Source organism: Crotalus tigris, unplaced genomic scaffold (genome assembly GCF_016545835.1).
Source record: "Crotalus tigris isolate CLP2741 ecotype Arizona unplaced genomic scaffold, ASM1654583v1 scf7180000024506.7606697, whole genome shotgun sequence".
Lineage (NCBI taxonomy): Eukaryota > Metazoa > Chordata > Lepidosauria > Squamata > Viperidae > Crotalus > Crotalus tigris.
The window spans coordinates 1375237-1389003 of NW_024100678.1; the positions used below are offsets into that span (position 1 = coordinate 1375237).

General features: G+C 38.5%; 1 protein-coding gene across 4 annotated transcripts in view; it reads right to left on the minus strand.

Moving 5' to 3' along the window:
* Nucleotides 1–13767, minus strand: part of TBC1D2 (TBC1 domain family member 2) — a 48520-nt gene that overhangs the window by 17117 nt on the left and 17636 nt on the right. For 3 of the 4 annotated variants that reach the window (XM_039333681.1, XM_039333682.1, XM_039333684.1), the window contains 5 exons: nucleotides 7556–7999; nucleotides 6525–6663; nucleotides 4755–4893; nucleotides 3002–3120; nucleotides 1645–1817 (listed from right to left, as the gene is read on the minus strand). In XM_039333681.1, coding sequence (XP_039189615.1) covers nucleotides 1645–1817; nucleotides 3002–3120; nucleotides 4755–4893; nucleotides 6525–6663; nucleotides 7556–7963 — 978 coding nt within the window. In that variant the 5' untranslated portion in view covers nucleotides 7964–7999. Of the gene's footprint in view, nucleotides 1–1644; nucleotides 1818–3001; nucleotides 3121–4754; nucleotides 4894–6524; nucleotides 6664–7555; nucleotides 8000–9378; nucleotides 9640–13767 lie in introns of those variants that run through there. The other variant, XM_039333683.1, reaches the window with a different exon arrangement.

Here is a 13767-nt window from a genome sequence, read left to right on the forward strand (position 1 = left end):
AGACTGGAAACTTGGGAAAAAAACAATGCTACAAGAAGGCCGTGATTGACTAGTTCTACTATCATTAAAGAAGCTTCATAGACACATCTGTGATCACATGACCCAGAGCATACGTTTACACACATAGAGATATAACATAAACCCATACAAAATACAAAAAAACACAACATAGGCAAAGGACACAAAACTGATCATGAAATGGGCATAGTATAAAACAAATAAACTGATTAGACTACCTTGGAGTAATCTTCCACGATTCACAGAAATTACATACCACAAAATACATCTAAATCTGGATTAGCTATCCAGGCCTGTTACTATTCAGGGCATGTCCAGAGTGTTCCTGATGCAGTAAAACTTTTCAGCAAAGGAGCACAGCTTGGTAGTTACACTAACTTCTCAAAGGTTGAATCTGTTGAGTACAGTTAATCCTTGACATACAACCATTCGTTTTAGTGATAGTTCTAAGTTACAACAGGACTGAAAAAAGTGACATGATCATTTTTCATACTTATGACCATTGCAACATTCCAGTTTGGTTGACGTGATCAGCATTTGGATGCCTGGCAACTGATTCATATTTATGACTGTTGCAGTGTCCCGGGGTCATGTGATCACCTTTTGTGACCTTCTGACAAGCAAAGTCAATGGGGAAGCTGGATTCACTTAACAACCAAGTTACTAACCTAACAGATGCAGCGATTCATTTAACAACAACAAGAAAGGTCATAAAATGGGGCAAAATTCATTTAACAAATGTCTCACATGGCAACGGAAATTCTGGGCTCAATTGTGGTCGTTCATTGAGTACTACCTATACGATTCTTCAGTTGCCTCAAAGTGCTCCTACTAGTGTTCTTTTTATGGAAACAAGCCTCCTTAAATTGCACCCAACACGTGGTCTAACATCTTTGAGTTTTGACTAAAAGTTGCTATTTTGACTACGGTTTAGTCTAATTTATGCTAACCGATGCCCTTATCTTGAAATGTAAACAGGGGCTAGAGGAGAAGCTGGATGACTGTGGAGTTTCTCCCACACATTAATAACTGTATAAAACAGATTGCCTACTTTCTTCTGGGTTTCCTTAAATGCCAACCATCGCTGCCTCCCTCTTTTATGTTACCTCAGCACTCCAACCTCATGAAATATCAAAAAACATGATGTTTCTTCTTAATAGTATAGTTAAGTAGTATACTTAAGTTTCTTTTATGTTAAAAATCAAACAACCTGCAGCCTGGATGATGAAATATATTTATCAATAAAAGAGGCCAGGTTTATTTGCTGGCTAGAACATACCAGTCTAAGGACATTTTTCCAGAAACTTTTCCAGTTTCATTTTGCTTTCCATTTGTCAAACCCTGCATTATCACTAGATTAGCTAGAAATTTTAGGGAACAATTTCTAGTCCAACATTGTCTTACACAGTGCTTTTTTTTTTGAAAAAAAAAAAAAAGGTGCCAGAACTCACACATGTCATACAACTCGCCTTGCCTACCCCTACAAGGTTCCATCCAAAAAGGTGCCGGAACTCCATTCTGGGCGTTCTATGACAAAAAAAAAAGCCCTGGTCTTACCTAGCTGGATGCTTGATTTAAATCTTTTGGTTGATCAGAACTAGGTATATATTTTAAGGGGAGGCTTACCTTCTGAGATTTTACTTCCTCTGTAAGGATCAAAACCTGATGCTGAAGAGAAGCTGTTTTCCCCTGTTCTGCTCCTTCAACAAAATAACGAAAACTACTGTTGGCTTTTTTATATTTTCGGAATGTTGGTGGCTTTAGTCTCATTTTGGTGTCCTTCTGCATCTCTGCCATGACTGAAATAAATATAAATGATAGTTAATAACCTTCTTGCGCTGGAAGATCTCAGAATTATATTCTGAGAAATTGGTAGATTAGCAAAACATTCATATCTGCTCTAAAGTCACAAGATTTATGAGCAATCTTCTGCATGTTTATCAGGAAGTACATTAATAAATCAAATAAACTTTTATTATGGTGAAAGACCAGCATTGGAAGGGTGGAGTGTAGGAAATTTAAAAGGAAAAAAAAATACAAATACGTTAAAAATAAAATATATAAAAACAAAAATCTAAAAAAAAGAGTCTAAAAGGAGAGGTTAAAAACAATAAATGGGCATAAAAATGTGGTAAACTAAACATTTCTAATACAAATAATGCAATGAATTAATTACAAAACAATCAATAATAATGGTCTAAATAATCATTAAAACTGGTTTGTGGCACAAGTCATCTTCTAAAAGATTTTAAATACTTCTGTGCAAAACACGGCAACATTGTATGTTGTAACAGGATTGGTATCTGAAAGCAGAAGGAGGGTATACATTTATTTATTTATTAGTAAAATTTATATGCTGCCCAATCCCTAGGGACTCAGGGCGGCGTACAAAATTAAAACCACAAGTATAACAATTAAAAATGAATACATTCACACAGCATGTTCCAATCGAATCCCGCCCCCCCACCCCAGGGACATCAACCCCAGGCCTGCCGGAACAGGAGAGTTTTAATAGCTTTCTTGAAGGCCGGCAAGGTGGGAATAGTTCGAATCCCGGGGGGAAGTTGATTCCACCACGTCGGGGCCACCACAGAAAAGGCCCTTCCCCGAGGGCCCGCCAGCCAACATTGTCTGGCCGACGGGACCTGAAGGAGGCCCAATCTGTGGGACCTCAGGTATTTTTGCAATAATGGTGAAATAAGACAAATAAAACTAATACAAATATCTCTGTAGTATAGGCACTGGAGAAGTACATGTTCTGTGGTTTCTACAAAGTTAAATAATTAATCAGCATTACATCTAACCCTGATGTAAGTCCTATCAGATTCAGTGGGATTTCTTTTTTTAAGTAACATTGTCTAATTATTTTTGTTGCTTTTTTGTTCATCTCCCACAGTAGGCCCTCATTAATTTGCTTCCTAATACAATCACAAAATGTAACAGGAAATGTCTTTTATACATCATCATAAGGCAAAGTAAGTACCTGTATCCTCAGTTTCTCCCTTTAGGTGATCTTCATCAGCAACAATTTCAAAATTTTCCTCAAAACCACTACTGTCTTTTCGGTTCTGACGGCTGCCACACAGATTATGCACTGTGTTTCTAAAAGAAGAAAATTGCACAGAAAAGCTAATGCTTAGATCTTAATTCTAGATCTCACTATAATGGTAAAGCATATCTGGCTGCAGTATTTTAGAGTGCATGTGAAAACTCAGGTGGCGGAATGTACCTTCAAGCTAACTCCCAAATTCTCTGCAGACAGAAAAGCAGCATTCAAAAAAACTCATTTCTCTCTGTTACACTGGGTTTCTCTGTGTAGTAGGACTACATATACGGCCTGCAAAATCCAACCAAGCCCCAGCTAGCAACAATGATATAAGCCACCATAGTTGTCCAGAAAATGCCAACTCTTTGCAATCAATTTGGAATTGACATATTTTTGCAGCCAATATGTAATATTCTAATGCCTAAAAGTGTTTGCATAGAGAAACACTAAATCATTATGAACTACGACCTGGCATAAGAGTTAAAATATTCAGCTATCAAAATGGTCACAAATTGAGAGCCAGTATGGTCTAGTAGTGAAGCCATCAAACTACAAACTAGGAGAATGTGAATTCTACTCCTGTCTTAGGCATGAAAGCCAGCTGGGTGACTTTGGATCAATCACTCTCTCTCAAGCCGTGACATCAGTCTCGTATGACAAGCTGATTATCAATTCTTGTTCGCAACCAATGGATCAACACTTGTTTGATCCGAAAAAAGCAGCCCTACAATTGCAGGACTTGCCCAGGGAATCGCCAGAAGTCAAAAACTGTGAATACCACACAATCTTTATTTAGGCCATGCTAACAGAGGCACCAAAGTGTGTTCTCCCTCTCCCCACTCAGCTAGTGACTACTGTAGTCAGTTGAGAGGTGAATAATAGTGGATGGAGCTATTCAAGATTGCCCAGGGAAGAGAACTGAATGACAGCTCACAGATTATTACTTTGCTATGGAATACATGACAATAGCCTAAGTCATGTTTACTATTTATAAATAAATGACAAGGCTGTGCTTTATCTTTTAAATTAAATGTGCTTTTCTACAAATGCATGCTGTTTATTAATTTATGAATATTAATTTATATTATGCTTTATAATAATACATTTCATTTTATGTATTATTACAGAAAATAATTGTTAAGAGCCAGTTTGGGGAGTGATTAAGGCATCAGGTACAAACCAGGAGATCCTGAATTCTAGTCTCACCTTAGGCCCAAAATCTCAACCCCCCCCCCTTCTCAGCATTAGGCAGAAGGAGGCAATGGCAAACCTCTTCCAAGCATCTTGCCAAGGATATTACTTGGACCTGTCCAGGCAATCACTAGTCATCAAAACTGACTTGAAGGCACTCTCCATGCAAAAAAAACCACTTGTGTACATACAACACAATACCAGTGCCTGTTCCAAGCACTGGCTTGAATCCCAATAGACATAGGGGAATGAGGCTTCAATGATCTCTATTGGCCATGCTAGTGTGCACGGAGGCAGGGAATTCTATTCACAATTTCCAGAGGGCACCACGTTGAAGAAGGCAAAATTTTACATATCAGACTGGCTTTTATTACTGTAAATTGGTAGCCCACAAGGACATTTACTTGTACTTGAGCTGTCAACAGATTAACATGGCTACTTCAGCGCAAAATATTTGTCACAATTACTTTTCTGGAATGCAAAGAGATGAAATAGTTACTGTATTTCAATCCAAGGATGCTTGAGAGAGATGTTCTGAAGAGCAATAGAAGTCGGTGGTGCTGGTAGAGAAGCTGCCTTTATGCCAACTATATCAGTGGGAGTTGTCACCAAGGGTAAAAAATCCTGTTCTGCCTCACCTGCAGAGAAAGAGATACAGTTTAATAACTAGCAACCAAGGCATGCTAAATCTACAGATCACATGGCACAGCTACATCTTGCAAGGCATCACAATATTCTCAACTACCTCTTGAGCAAACACTGTCCTTTGCCTTGTAAGTACTTCTCCTTCAATTTTGTAGACTGTATCTAAAGAGGCCTTGCGGGAAGTGGAAATCTTGCCCTCAATCTTTAGTCTACTAGGGACAGATTGGGTAAAATCCAGTATTTTAAGAAGGAGAAGTTAATGTTGGCCGGTTCTCAGGCTGTCTTAACTTCCTACTTCCAAAGGAAAGAAACAGCATGATTTGCAACTTACTTAAGGACCTCTAAAATTATGGTTATTAGCTATCTAAAATTAACTTGTACTTTTCTATCTGGTGTTGACAAATTGGCCTGCTGCAGTTGGGCAACCTATGCTCTGCTTTTGCTTAATGACAAAGCAGGGGCACACCCATTCCTGTTACTTTGCCTCCAATAGCTGAAATACAGAAATTCTCTTCCATTCTGTTGATTATACTAACATTCTTACTTTCTACAAAAAGGGGGCTAACATCTAACAACAGCAGTTTGAAGTTTAACAAAATACAGAAAAGAACAGAAAGCTGGTAAACCAGTGATCAAAACTTCACTAATTCAATGTTTATTACAATACAGATGCATGACAAATATATAAATCAGAATCAAAAATCAAAATTATAAATATCTTCAAACTTCAAATCAATTTCAGGGTGCACCACATGAACCCAATGTGTGGTTTTTAAATATATTTTCTTCCATCAGTTTGGAAAGCTGGGAGTACACGTGTTGGGCCTAGGCATATATACCTCTTGCAGCATTAACACCTATAACACCTCAGGGGAGGCACCATGGAATTTGTGTATTGTGGGATATGGGACTGAGAAAGACTCCAGCTGTTTATTAGCAATAAACTGGGGACAACTTGCATTGTTTTTAAAAGGCCTTTTGCTTGATACATGGACCAAGACTGAAAGAGAATGTTCAGGATGATGAATGATGGACCAATAATCAGAAAAGGAGGAGGCAGAAAAAAATACAAGGCAATAACAATAATTTTTGCAGCAAATATATGCATTTAGAATTCTTGTATGATAAAGACCTGGAAATATGTGGAATCAAACTGCAGCCAATGGCCATCTTGATCTCCAGCAGGAGAAGCATACGTTTAATGAATCAGGAGCCACAGCTTGGCCTTCCATACATTTAGAAGGCTGCAGGACACATTCTGAAATGTTATTTTAATTCTTTTGTTTAATAGTACTATTATGCTGAACTGATGACAGTATGAAAAGGAAAGATATTGGAAGGAAGGAAGGTCACCAAAAGGGATGGAACCATCTTTTTCAGAATGAAATTAGGAGCAGGATATTTTGGAAGCAAAACACTCTCACTCTATCCCCCTTCTAAAACAGTCCTAAGTATACTGATATTCAGCAGCACAATCTGGTGATCTCATGGGGAATCAAAAGCAGGATGCTATCACTCACAGTAAAAGGATAAGGAGCTGCCTACCCTGACCTATATAACCTCTAAAGAGAATGCTGCCTCCTGTTGCAATTCAAGTTCAAGCTATTGTACTTTTATTACTTACTGTTGCTCTGCTGGGCCTCATTTATGAAAGGAAAGGATGGCATGGCTTCAACCAAACCCTTTGCCTGTTTATTACAAAATTCCCAGCGTTTCAGTTGCAGTTGTTGTAGCCAATACATCATGGCTTGTTTGTTGACAGCCTGCAATTCAATTTAAAATCAACACAAAAGAGAAAAGAAGTCAAGATATAGTCTTTATAACTAAAGTAGTCTTTTCCAAAATTGTTGCTGTTCCTAATGTTCTTGTTTATCACTTAGCAAAATCAAATCTTTACTATGGTCATAGACCAGCATAAGAAAAATAAAATACAAACACTTAATAATTTAAATGCTAAAAAATATAAAATACACAAGGTAAAAAACATTTTAAAACTTTCGTATATACACAGTATATACATACATATAGTGTAAATGTAAAAAAACCTATAAAAAGGAATAAAGTCATTAATAAAAAAATTCTTACTAATCTATCAGAATGCAAATACTCTCAGCTAACAAGTTAAATAATTTTGCTAGTGATTTTTTTATTTGATTCTTATTTATCCATAGCATGCTAAACAATTATGCTACTGTGATATTTAAAAATCCGATTGTCCTGGAGAGAACATATTTAATCATCCAGCAAAAAATTATATTTATTTACATGCAATGTCATGTTTCATAACAACGCTTTCTATTGAGAATGTTTAGAGATAAGCTAACAGCTTGCCCAACCGCATGTTATTGTCAATAAAAAGATAATATGAGATTTTTTTGAAAGAAATCTTTTCAAGCCATATTTGAATACAAAATTTCTTTAAATATTTCTAGCACTGAGTAGGAATTTCTTTAGCTATCATAACCAAGAACACAATCAGTTTCTTACTTCATGTTTTGTGTAGCAAATTTAAACTTCAACAGTTGTGAATCCTTTGTTTAACCATTTTATCAAAAAAAATCCTCTAAAGATTCTGAAACTTATATTAATTGGGGCTTCAGACCTGAATTCAGGCCACATTAACCCACCCACCCCCATCTTCCTGCAATTACGTACCTTAAGAATAAAGTCTTTGATGGGAGTCCTGATTTCAAAAATACCCTCATCTGCTCCCACTTTAAGATCAAAAGTCGCAATGGAAATCTCTATGCTTCCCAAAGGAGTAATATCTTGTGCTGTCCTATAGTATAGCAAGTAGCATTTATTTTCATCATAGCAAAACCAGCGTGACTTCCAGGTCTTGATTGGTGCTTTAGAAGAACATTTATGTAAATAACCACATAGTTTTTTCCTAGAAGCTTCTTGGCTAGGTTTTATATCAGCATTTTCCCAATCCTCAGAACATTGAGACATATCTCCTGTGAAATCATCACTGCTACTCCTGGTGTCTGCCATTTTTTCTTCTGGTGACATGTTTGATGTCTCAGGTACAAGACCCTCTCTGTCCTCATTATCTGATTTCATGTTTTCTTGAACAACAGCTCTCTTGATGGTAGAATACTAATTGCAAAAAAGAGAAGAGACACAAGTTAAGAACAGTAAAGGATAACCAAGTACCGGTACATGCAATAAGTCCAGCCACCTAAAATTATCTGAAATTCCAAATAGATTTTTTCCCCAAATACAGAAAATATGTTTTCCATTTGTCTTATTTAAATAAATGGGTATTATTCATTCTGCTAAAGCCATAAATAAATAAATAAAATATTTTGTAAATCTATTGTTGGATGTTATCTTTATTAGGAACAAGGAAAATGTCTCAAATGTGCACATTTTGAATTCCCCAGAGTTCTTCTTTGGACAGGAAGTTATAAACTGCATAGACAAGAGGATATGGTGTTGTTAAATTCCTTCTCTTGCCAACAAGTTTAGGCAAAACAGGAGTTGAACTTTGAACATAATATTACATAATACAATGGAGGCACATTTCAGAGAATATAAATTGTGACTACAATGATTCTGAATAACCAGTCTTCCCACTACAGCTTTCTAGCTTCTCCAAAGGTATAAAACTTAACCTCTGGTCACCAAAAGACTGCTCAATCCTGTCTTAAAAGTAATCGGAAGAGCTCCTAACAGAAACAGAAGTGGAAAAATCCTCTCCCCAGTTCCTCTGAAAGTAATACAATAAGAATAGCATTAGTCAGACATCAAGCTTTGCACACTTGTCTTCAGTGTGATATCCACTATAATTTTTGTCATATAATTTTGTACAGTTTTGCATTACCCAAACACCCCTGTCCCTCTGCAAAAGACGAATCTAAATGGAGACCTCAAAAAACAGGCACCAGGCTAGAAACCAGGAGACTGTGAATTCTACCGTTAAAATGAATAGATGGAAGACTGATGGCTGCATTGAACTCCCATCCTTTCATGGGGGTTCCACTATGTTTAAAAAATAAAAAATAAAAAGTGGAAAGCGGAGAGGTCGCTCTGTCTGTTTCTTTTCAAGTGTAATTTGTATTTCGATAAATTCTATACATTGTACTGAACCTCTCAACTCAGCCTACCTCACAGAATTATTGTTATTGGGGGGGTGGGAAGCTCCCGGGGAAAAAAAATCAGGCTGCAAAGGAACTCGAATCCTGTTCTACTTTTTTTTCCCCTCCCACACTACGTGCCTGCCTATCCCTTTGGCCGCTCCGGCGCCACCTGCTATGCATCAGGGGCGCCAAGCCTAAGAGCCTAGTTGTCCTTTGAAACATTGCGAGTGGTTCAGGTGAGCGAGCCACCGTTGTGCTTCTCCTGTTTTACGACACATGCCAAGGCGTCTGCCCTCTTGAAATCAACAAGTTAAACTTCTGCATAACGCGCATCCCGACAGTCTCTACGCTAGTCGTTGGCCCCAGAACGTCACTGCTCCGATCCGCTCTTTTTACCTCGACTCAGCCTGTCCCAGGACCTCCATGGCAACGCTCACCGCCGCCTCCTGACACCCGGCAGAGCAGGCCGACGCGAGGCGATCGCACAGCTGCTTCCTGGCGGGGCGGGGCGGGGCGATGCCAGGCAGTGCCGGCCCAGCCGGCTCCAAGTACCGTAAGCGAGAAAGAGGCAGCTTTACTCAAGAAGTCTTTCCGATCGCCTATTAACCAGGAGTTGTAGGTGCTCCGAGTTGAATCTGGGAGGCGTTGCCCGACGTAGTAGTTTGCAAATCTTCCTCTGACTAGCTATCCGAAGGGAGGCTTTTACTGAGCAAAATACGGGGTTGGGCTGGATGGCGTTAAAGACCCCTTTCCAATTTTTAGGATTCTCTTATTGCAGCTTTCGGTTCCCCCAGCTAAAAGAGCGGCTGAGCGCAATCGGCAATGACAGAAAGAGTCGTCAGAAGGGAGGTTCACACAATATTTCACCGCAGTGCAACGATTAAAATATTTTTAAAGTATTCTAATAACAGCTAGGGCCTAGGCTAACGTCGGGAATTAGTCCAATTATTTCTCTGGGTGGGACATTCAAAGAAGGGATCCAGCCTATTTTGGGGTTCCGGTTCTAATTCTGATTCCCAGATCAGGCATCTCTTTTTTTCTGACTTGTGATTATCCAAGGAACACAATATCCACGTGGCCAAGGTAGCAGAGCCACAATCATGTGACCTTCTGAAACAAAACTTCGTTTCAGATAGTATGATTTTGAGTATGGTAGTATGATTGCTGTAATACCTGTTTTTTCCTCAGTCCTTTGCTGCCGCAATGGCTCTACTGGAAGAACTTTAATTGAGTTTTCAACTACTGTTTATCATTTTCCCCAAAACATTTAACAATTCAGCTAGAACGGGATTATTTATGATGAGGGTCCCCTCCTTTGCTGTTGCCTGGGAGTTGTAGTCCACAAGTCGTAAAAGGGCCAAGTTTGAAGAGCCCTGCTATAAAGTGTTAATGCGGTACTGGAATTCCTTAGTGTTGGCATCATGACAACATTTCTGAGCTACCTGCTGCTCAAGTGTTTTCTGTTTGGCTGTCAACTATCCTACATTGGATAGTAATGCATGTCCAACAATGGACTGAACCCACCAGGGATGGCGCACTCACAACTTCTGAAGGCAAGGCATTCCACTGGTTGATTGTTCACCTGTTTAAAGGAATTTGAATAAAAGCTGATAGAGCAACAAACCTTATTTATTAAATTTCTATGCCTAATTTAAAAAAAAAATATTTTTTTGGCTTTGTGTTGTATCAGCAGTCCCTGTATCATTCCCATGGTGGTTCTGATTTTGGGATTTGTCTTGGTCAACAAAGGGAATAATTTTTTTACAATAAATAATGCTGTGCTGTAGGCTTATAAGATCCAATACAGTATTCAGAAGAACCAGAGTGCCTGTAGTTTACCAGTCTTTTGTAAAGAATTTTGCTCAACCTGATGACTAATTTATCTCATGCTGGTTTGCTCTTCATTTTTGTTGTTTTATGTCCTTTTTGTTTTATTTTAGCTTCCTGTTTGAAAAGTATTGAGGAAATATACCACAGCAAATGGGGAGTTAATGATCTCACAGTTACACATTCCATATATAACTATAATTACATACACAAAGAAAAGCAGATTGATGAGGAAAAGGTGAATATAGTCTAGAAACCTATAGGATGGAATGAAGAGGCAATGGATGCTTCCTAATAAAGCCAAAATTGCTAGGAATATAAATACTTTGAAGTTATAAATTTAGAGAATATTATTCCTGTCCACACCACTCTCCTTTAGCACCTACCTGCCTGCTCCACTTCCTCTAGCATACACTGCTAATTTATTATATAACTAGCTGTACCCAGCCACGTGTTGCTGTGCCTCAGTGTGGTTAAATGGAAAAGAAAGAAAAGATAAAGCGCACAATGCTTGTGGGTATACAATATTTTTTGTTGTTCCATTGTATGTGCAGATATAGAGATTACGTCCAACAGATGGCGCTATTTTTCAAAAAAAGCATGTTTTTACCTGTCACAAGTGTGACATCTATATAAGATAGGTATATAAAAACATGTGCGTATTCGAATGCAATGTTGTATCAAAATTTCAAAGCAATCGGTGAAGAACCTTTGGAGATTTAAGATTTTGAACAAATGAACATTTACATTTTTATTTATATAGATATAGATAAGAAAGATAGATTCTTTCAGAAAAAATATCCATATAATTACATTTATATTTCTATATAAGCATTGTTCTATCCAAGTGTTTTGTAGTATTCTGCATAGACTCCAGCCTATTTCATCTATCCTCTTTTGGTTAGCAGTGATTACCCTATTCATGTACTGTAATTGGCTATGATCACTTACTTCACAGCCACTCAAACTTTAAAAATCATGATCTTGACAGGCTGCCTGCTAGATACTTACTCCCAATGCAACGATGGTTTAGCTGACCATAACAGAAACGGTTTTTGATCATAATATTTTTGTCTGTGGAAATCTATATATCCCTACTACAGTAGATCATCCACTCTTAAACACAAAGCATTTTGTTTTCAAAATGACTAATTAGTTTGCTTACATGAAAAAGAGATTGTATTGTTTTGAAAGTAAGCACTTTTTTGCTTTAGTTTTTTTTTTTAAATTCTGGAACACACTAAATAAGATAGAACAGGGGTGTCAAACTCGCAATGTCACGTGACATGTCGCAATGTATTGTGACTTTTTTTCCATTGCCGGCAATGGGGTGGGCAGTTTTTGCATGACACATCCAGCCCGTGGGCCGGCAGTTTGACACCCCTGAGATAGAAAGATTTGTGTTTGCCATTAATTAGCGGCATTCAATGTATACCAATCTTTTTAAGGAAATAGTTACATTATTCAAGCATGAATAGTTACATTATTCAACATCATTTATTTTGTTTCATCTCATTGTAGATGAAGATTGACTTTGTTGATGGAAAAGCCTTCATCAGGGTCCAGTCCAAGCCAGGGATAAACAACATGGCGACTGCTTTAGAAAGAAGGTTGTAGTTTATTGGACAGCCAGACAGAAAGATGGCTCTGAAAGAAAAGAGTGAGCACATGTAGTAGGGAGTGGGTTTTTATACCCTCTGGGGCTCTTGAGGTTGTTTCCTGTTCCTGTTTGAGGCTTTGTATTTCCTGTGTTATGTACTTTGACCTGAGTCTGAGTGTGCCTTTCTGGCATTCTGGTGGTGGTGGTTAATCCTATTACGTTTCCTGTCCATAGAATTTTGGTGGGGTATGTAGATTTTAGGTGTTTTTGTCTTCCTAAGCTTCTAGCTGGAGGGCTCCAGCTAGAAGGATGATGAAGTGATGATGAAGGATGATGAAGTTATGATATCCTTCAATGTAATATCTCTATTTAACTCCATCCCCCAAAGCCTGGCTGTGTCTGTCATAAGAGAGCTGTTACAAGAGGAGGAGCCACAGCATCCAGGCTTACCTAATTCAGAGGACCTCATTCAATTGTTGAATTTTTGTCTGAGAACATATTTCATGTTCTCCACATAGGAACAAATAAAAGGTACACCCATGGGGGTCTCCAATTTCTGGGATAATTGCTGAGGCAGTTCTGCAAAAATTACAACTCATGGCAATGAATGACTACAAACCCAAGTTTTGGGTTAGGTACGTTGACGATACTTTTGTCGTCATTAAATGCCAGGACTGGATTCATGAGCAAATTTAATTTGATCTATGCTGATATTCAGTTCACGGCAGAAGAGGAAACCAATAACCCTTGGCTTTCCTGGACGTACTGGTCAGTCGCGAGCCCAATGGCACACTTTCCACCAGTGTCTACTGCAAGACCACAAACACTGACTGGATTCTTCACAATGACAGCAATCATCCTATCATTCACAAAATCAGTTGCATCCGGACATTGTTTAATAGGGTTGACACACACTGCAGCACAATAGCAGAATGGTCTAAAGAACGGGCATAATTTTACCAGATATGCATGCAAAATGGATACTCAGCAAACTTCATCCGATGCTGTTGCCGGCAACAAAAAACACGATCAGTTGATGATAGAACAACGGCTACTACTTGGGTGACGCTCCCTTACATCAGTGGAGTTTTGGAAGCAGCTGCACGGATACTCGCAACGCACAACATCAAAGTGGCACACAAACCCAGACAGACCCTGCATACTAGCATAATGCGCCCCAAGGAATCTCTATCCAAAGGCGATATGTCATCCGTGGTTTACCAAATCAATTGTAATGACTGTGCATGCAATTACATTGGAGAAACCACAAAATGCCTCCATGAGCACAAACTAGCAGTTAGGCGAGGCAAACAATGATCTCAGGTGTGGGCACACACAACTGAATATAACCACACATT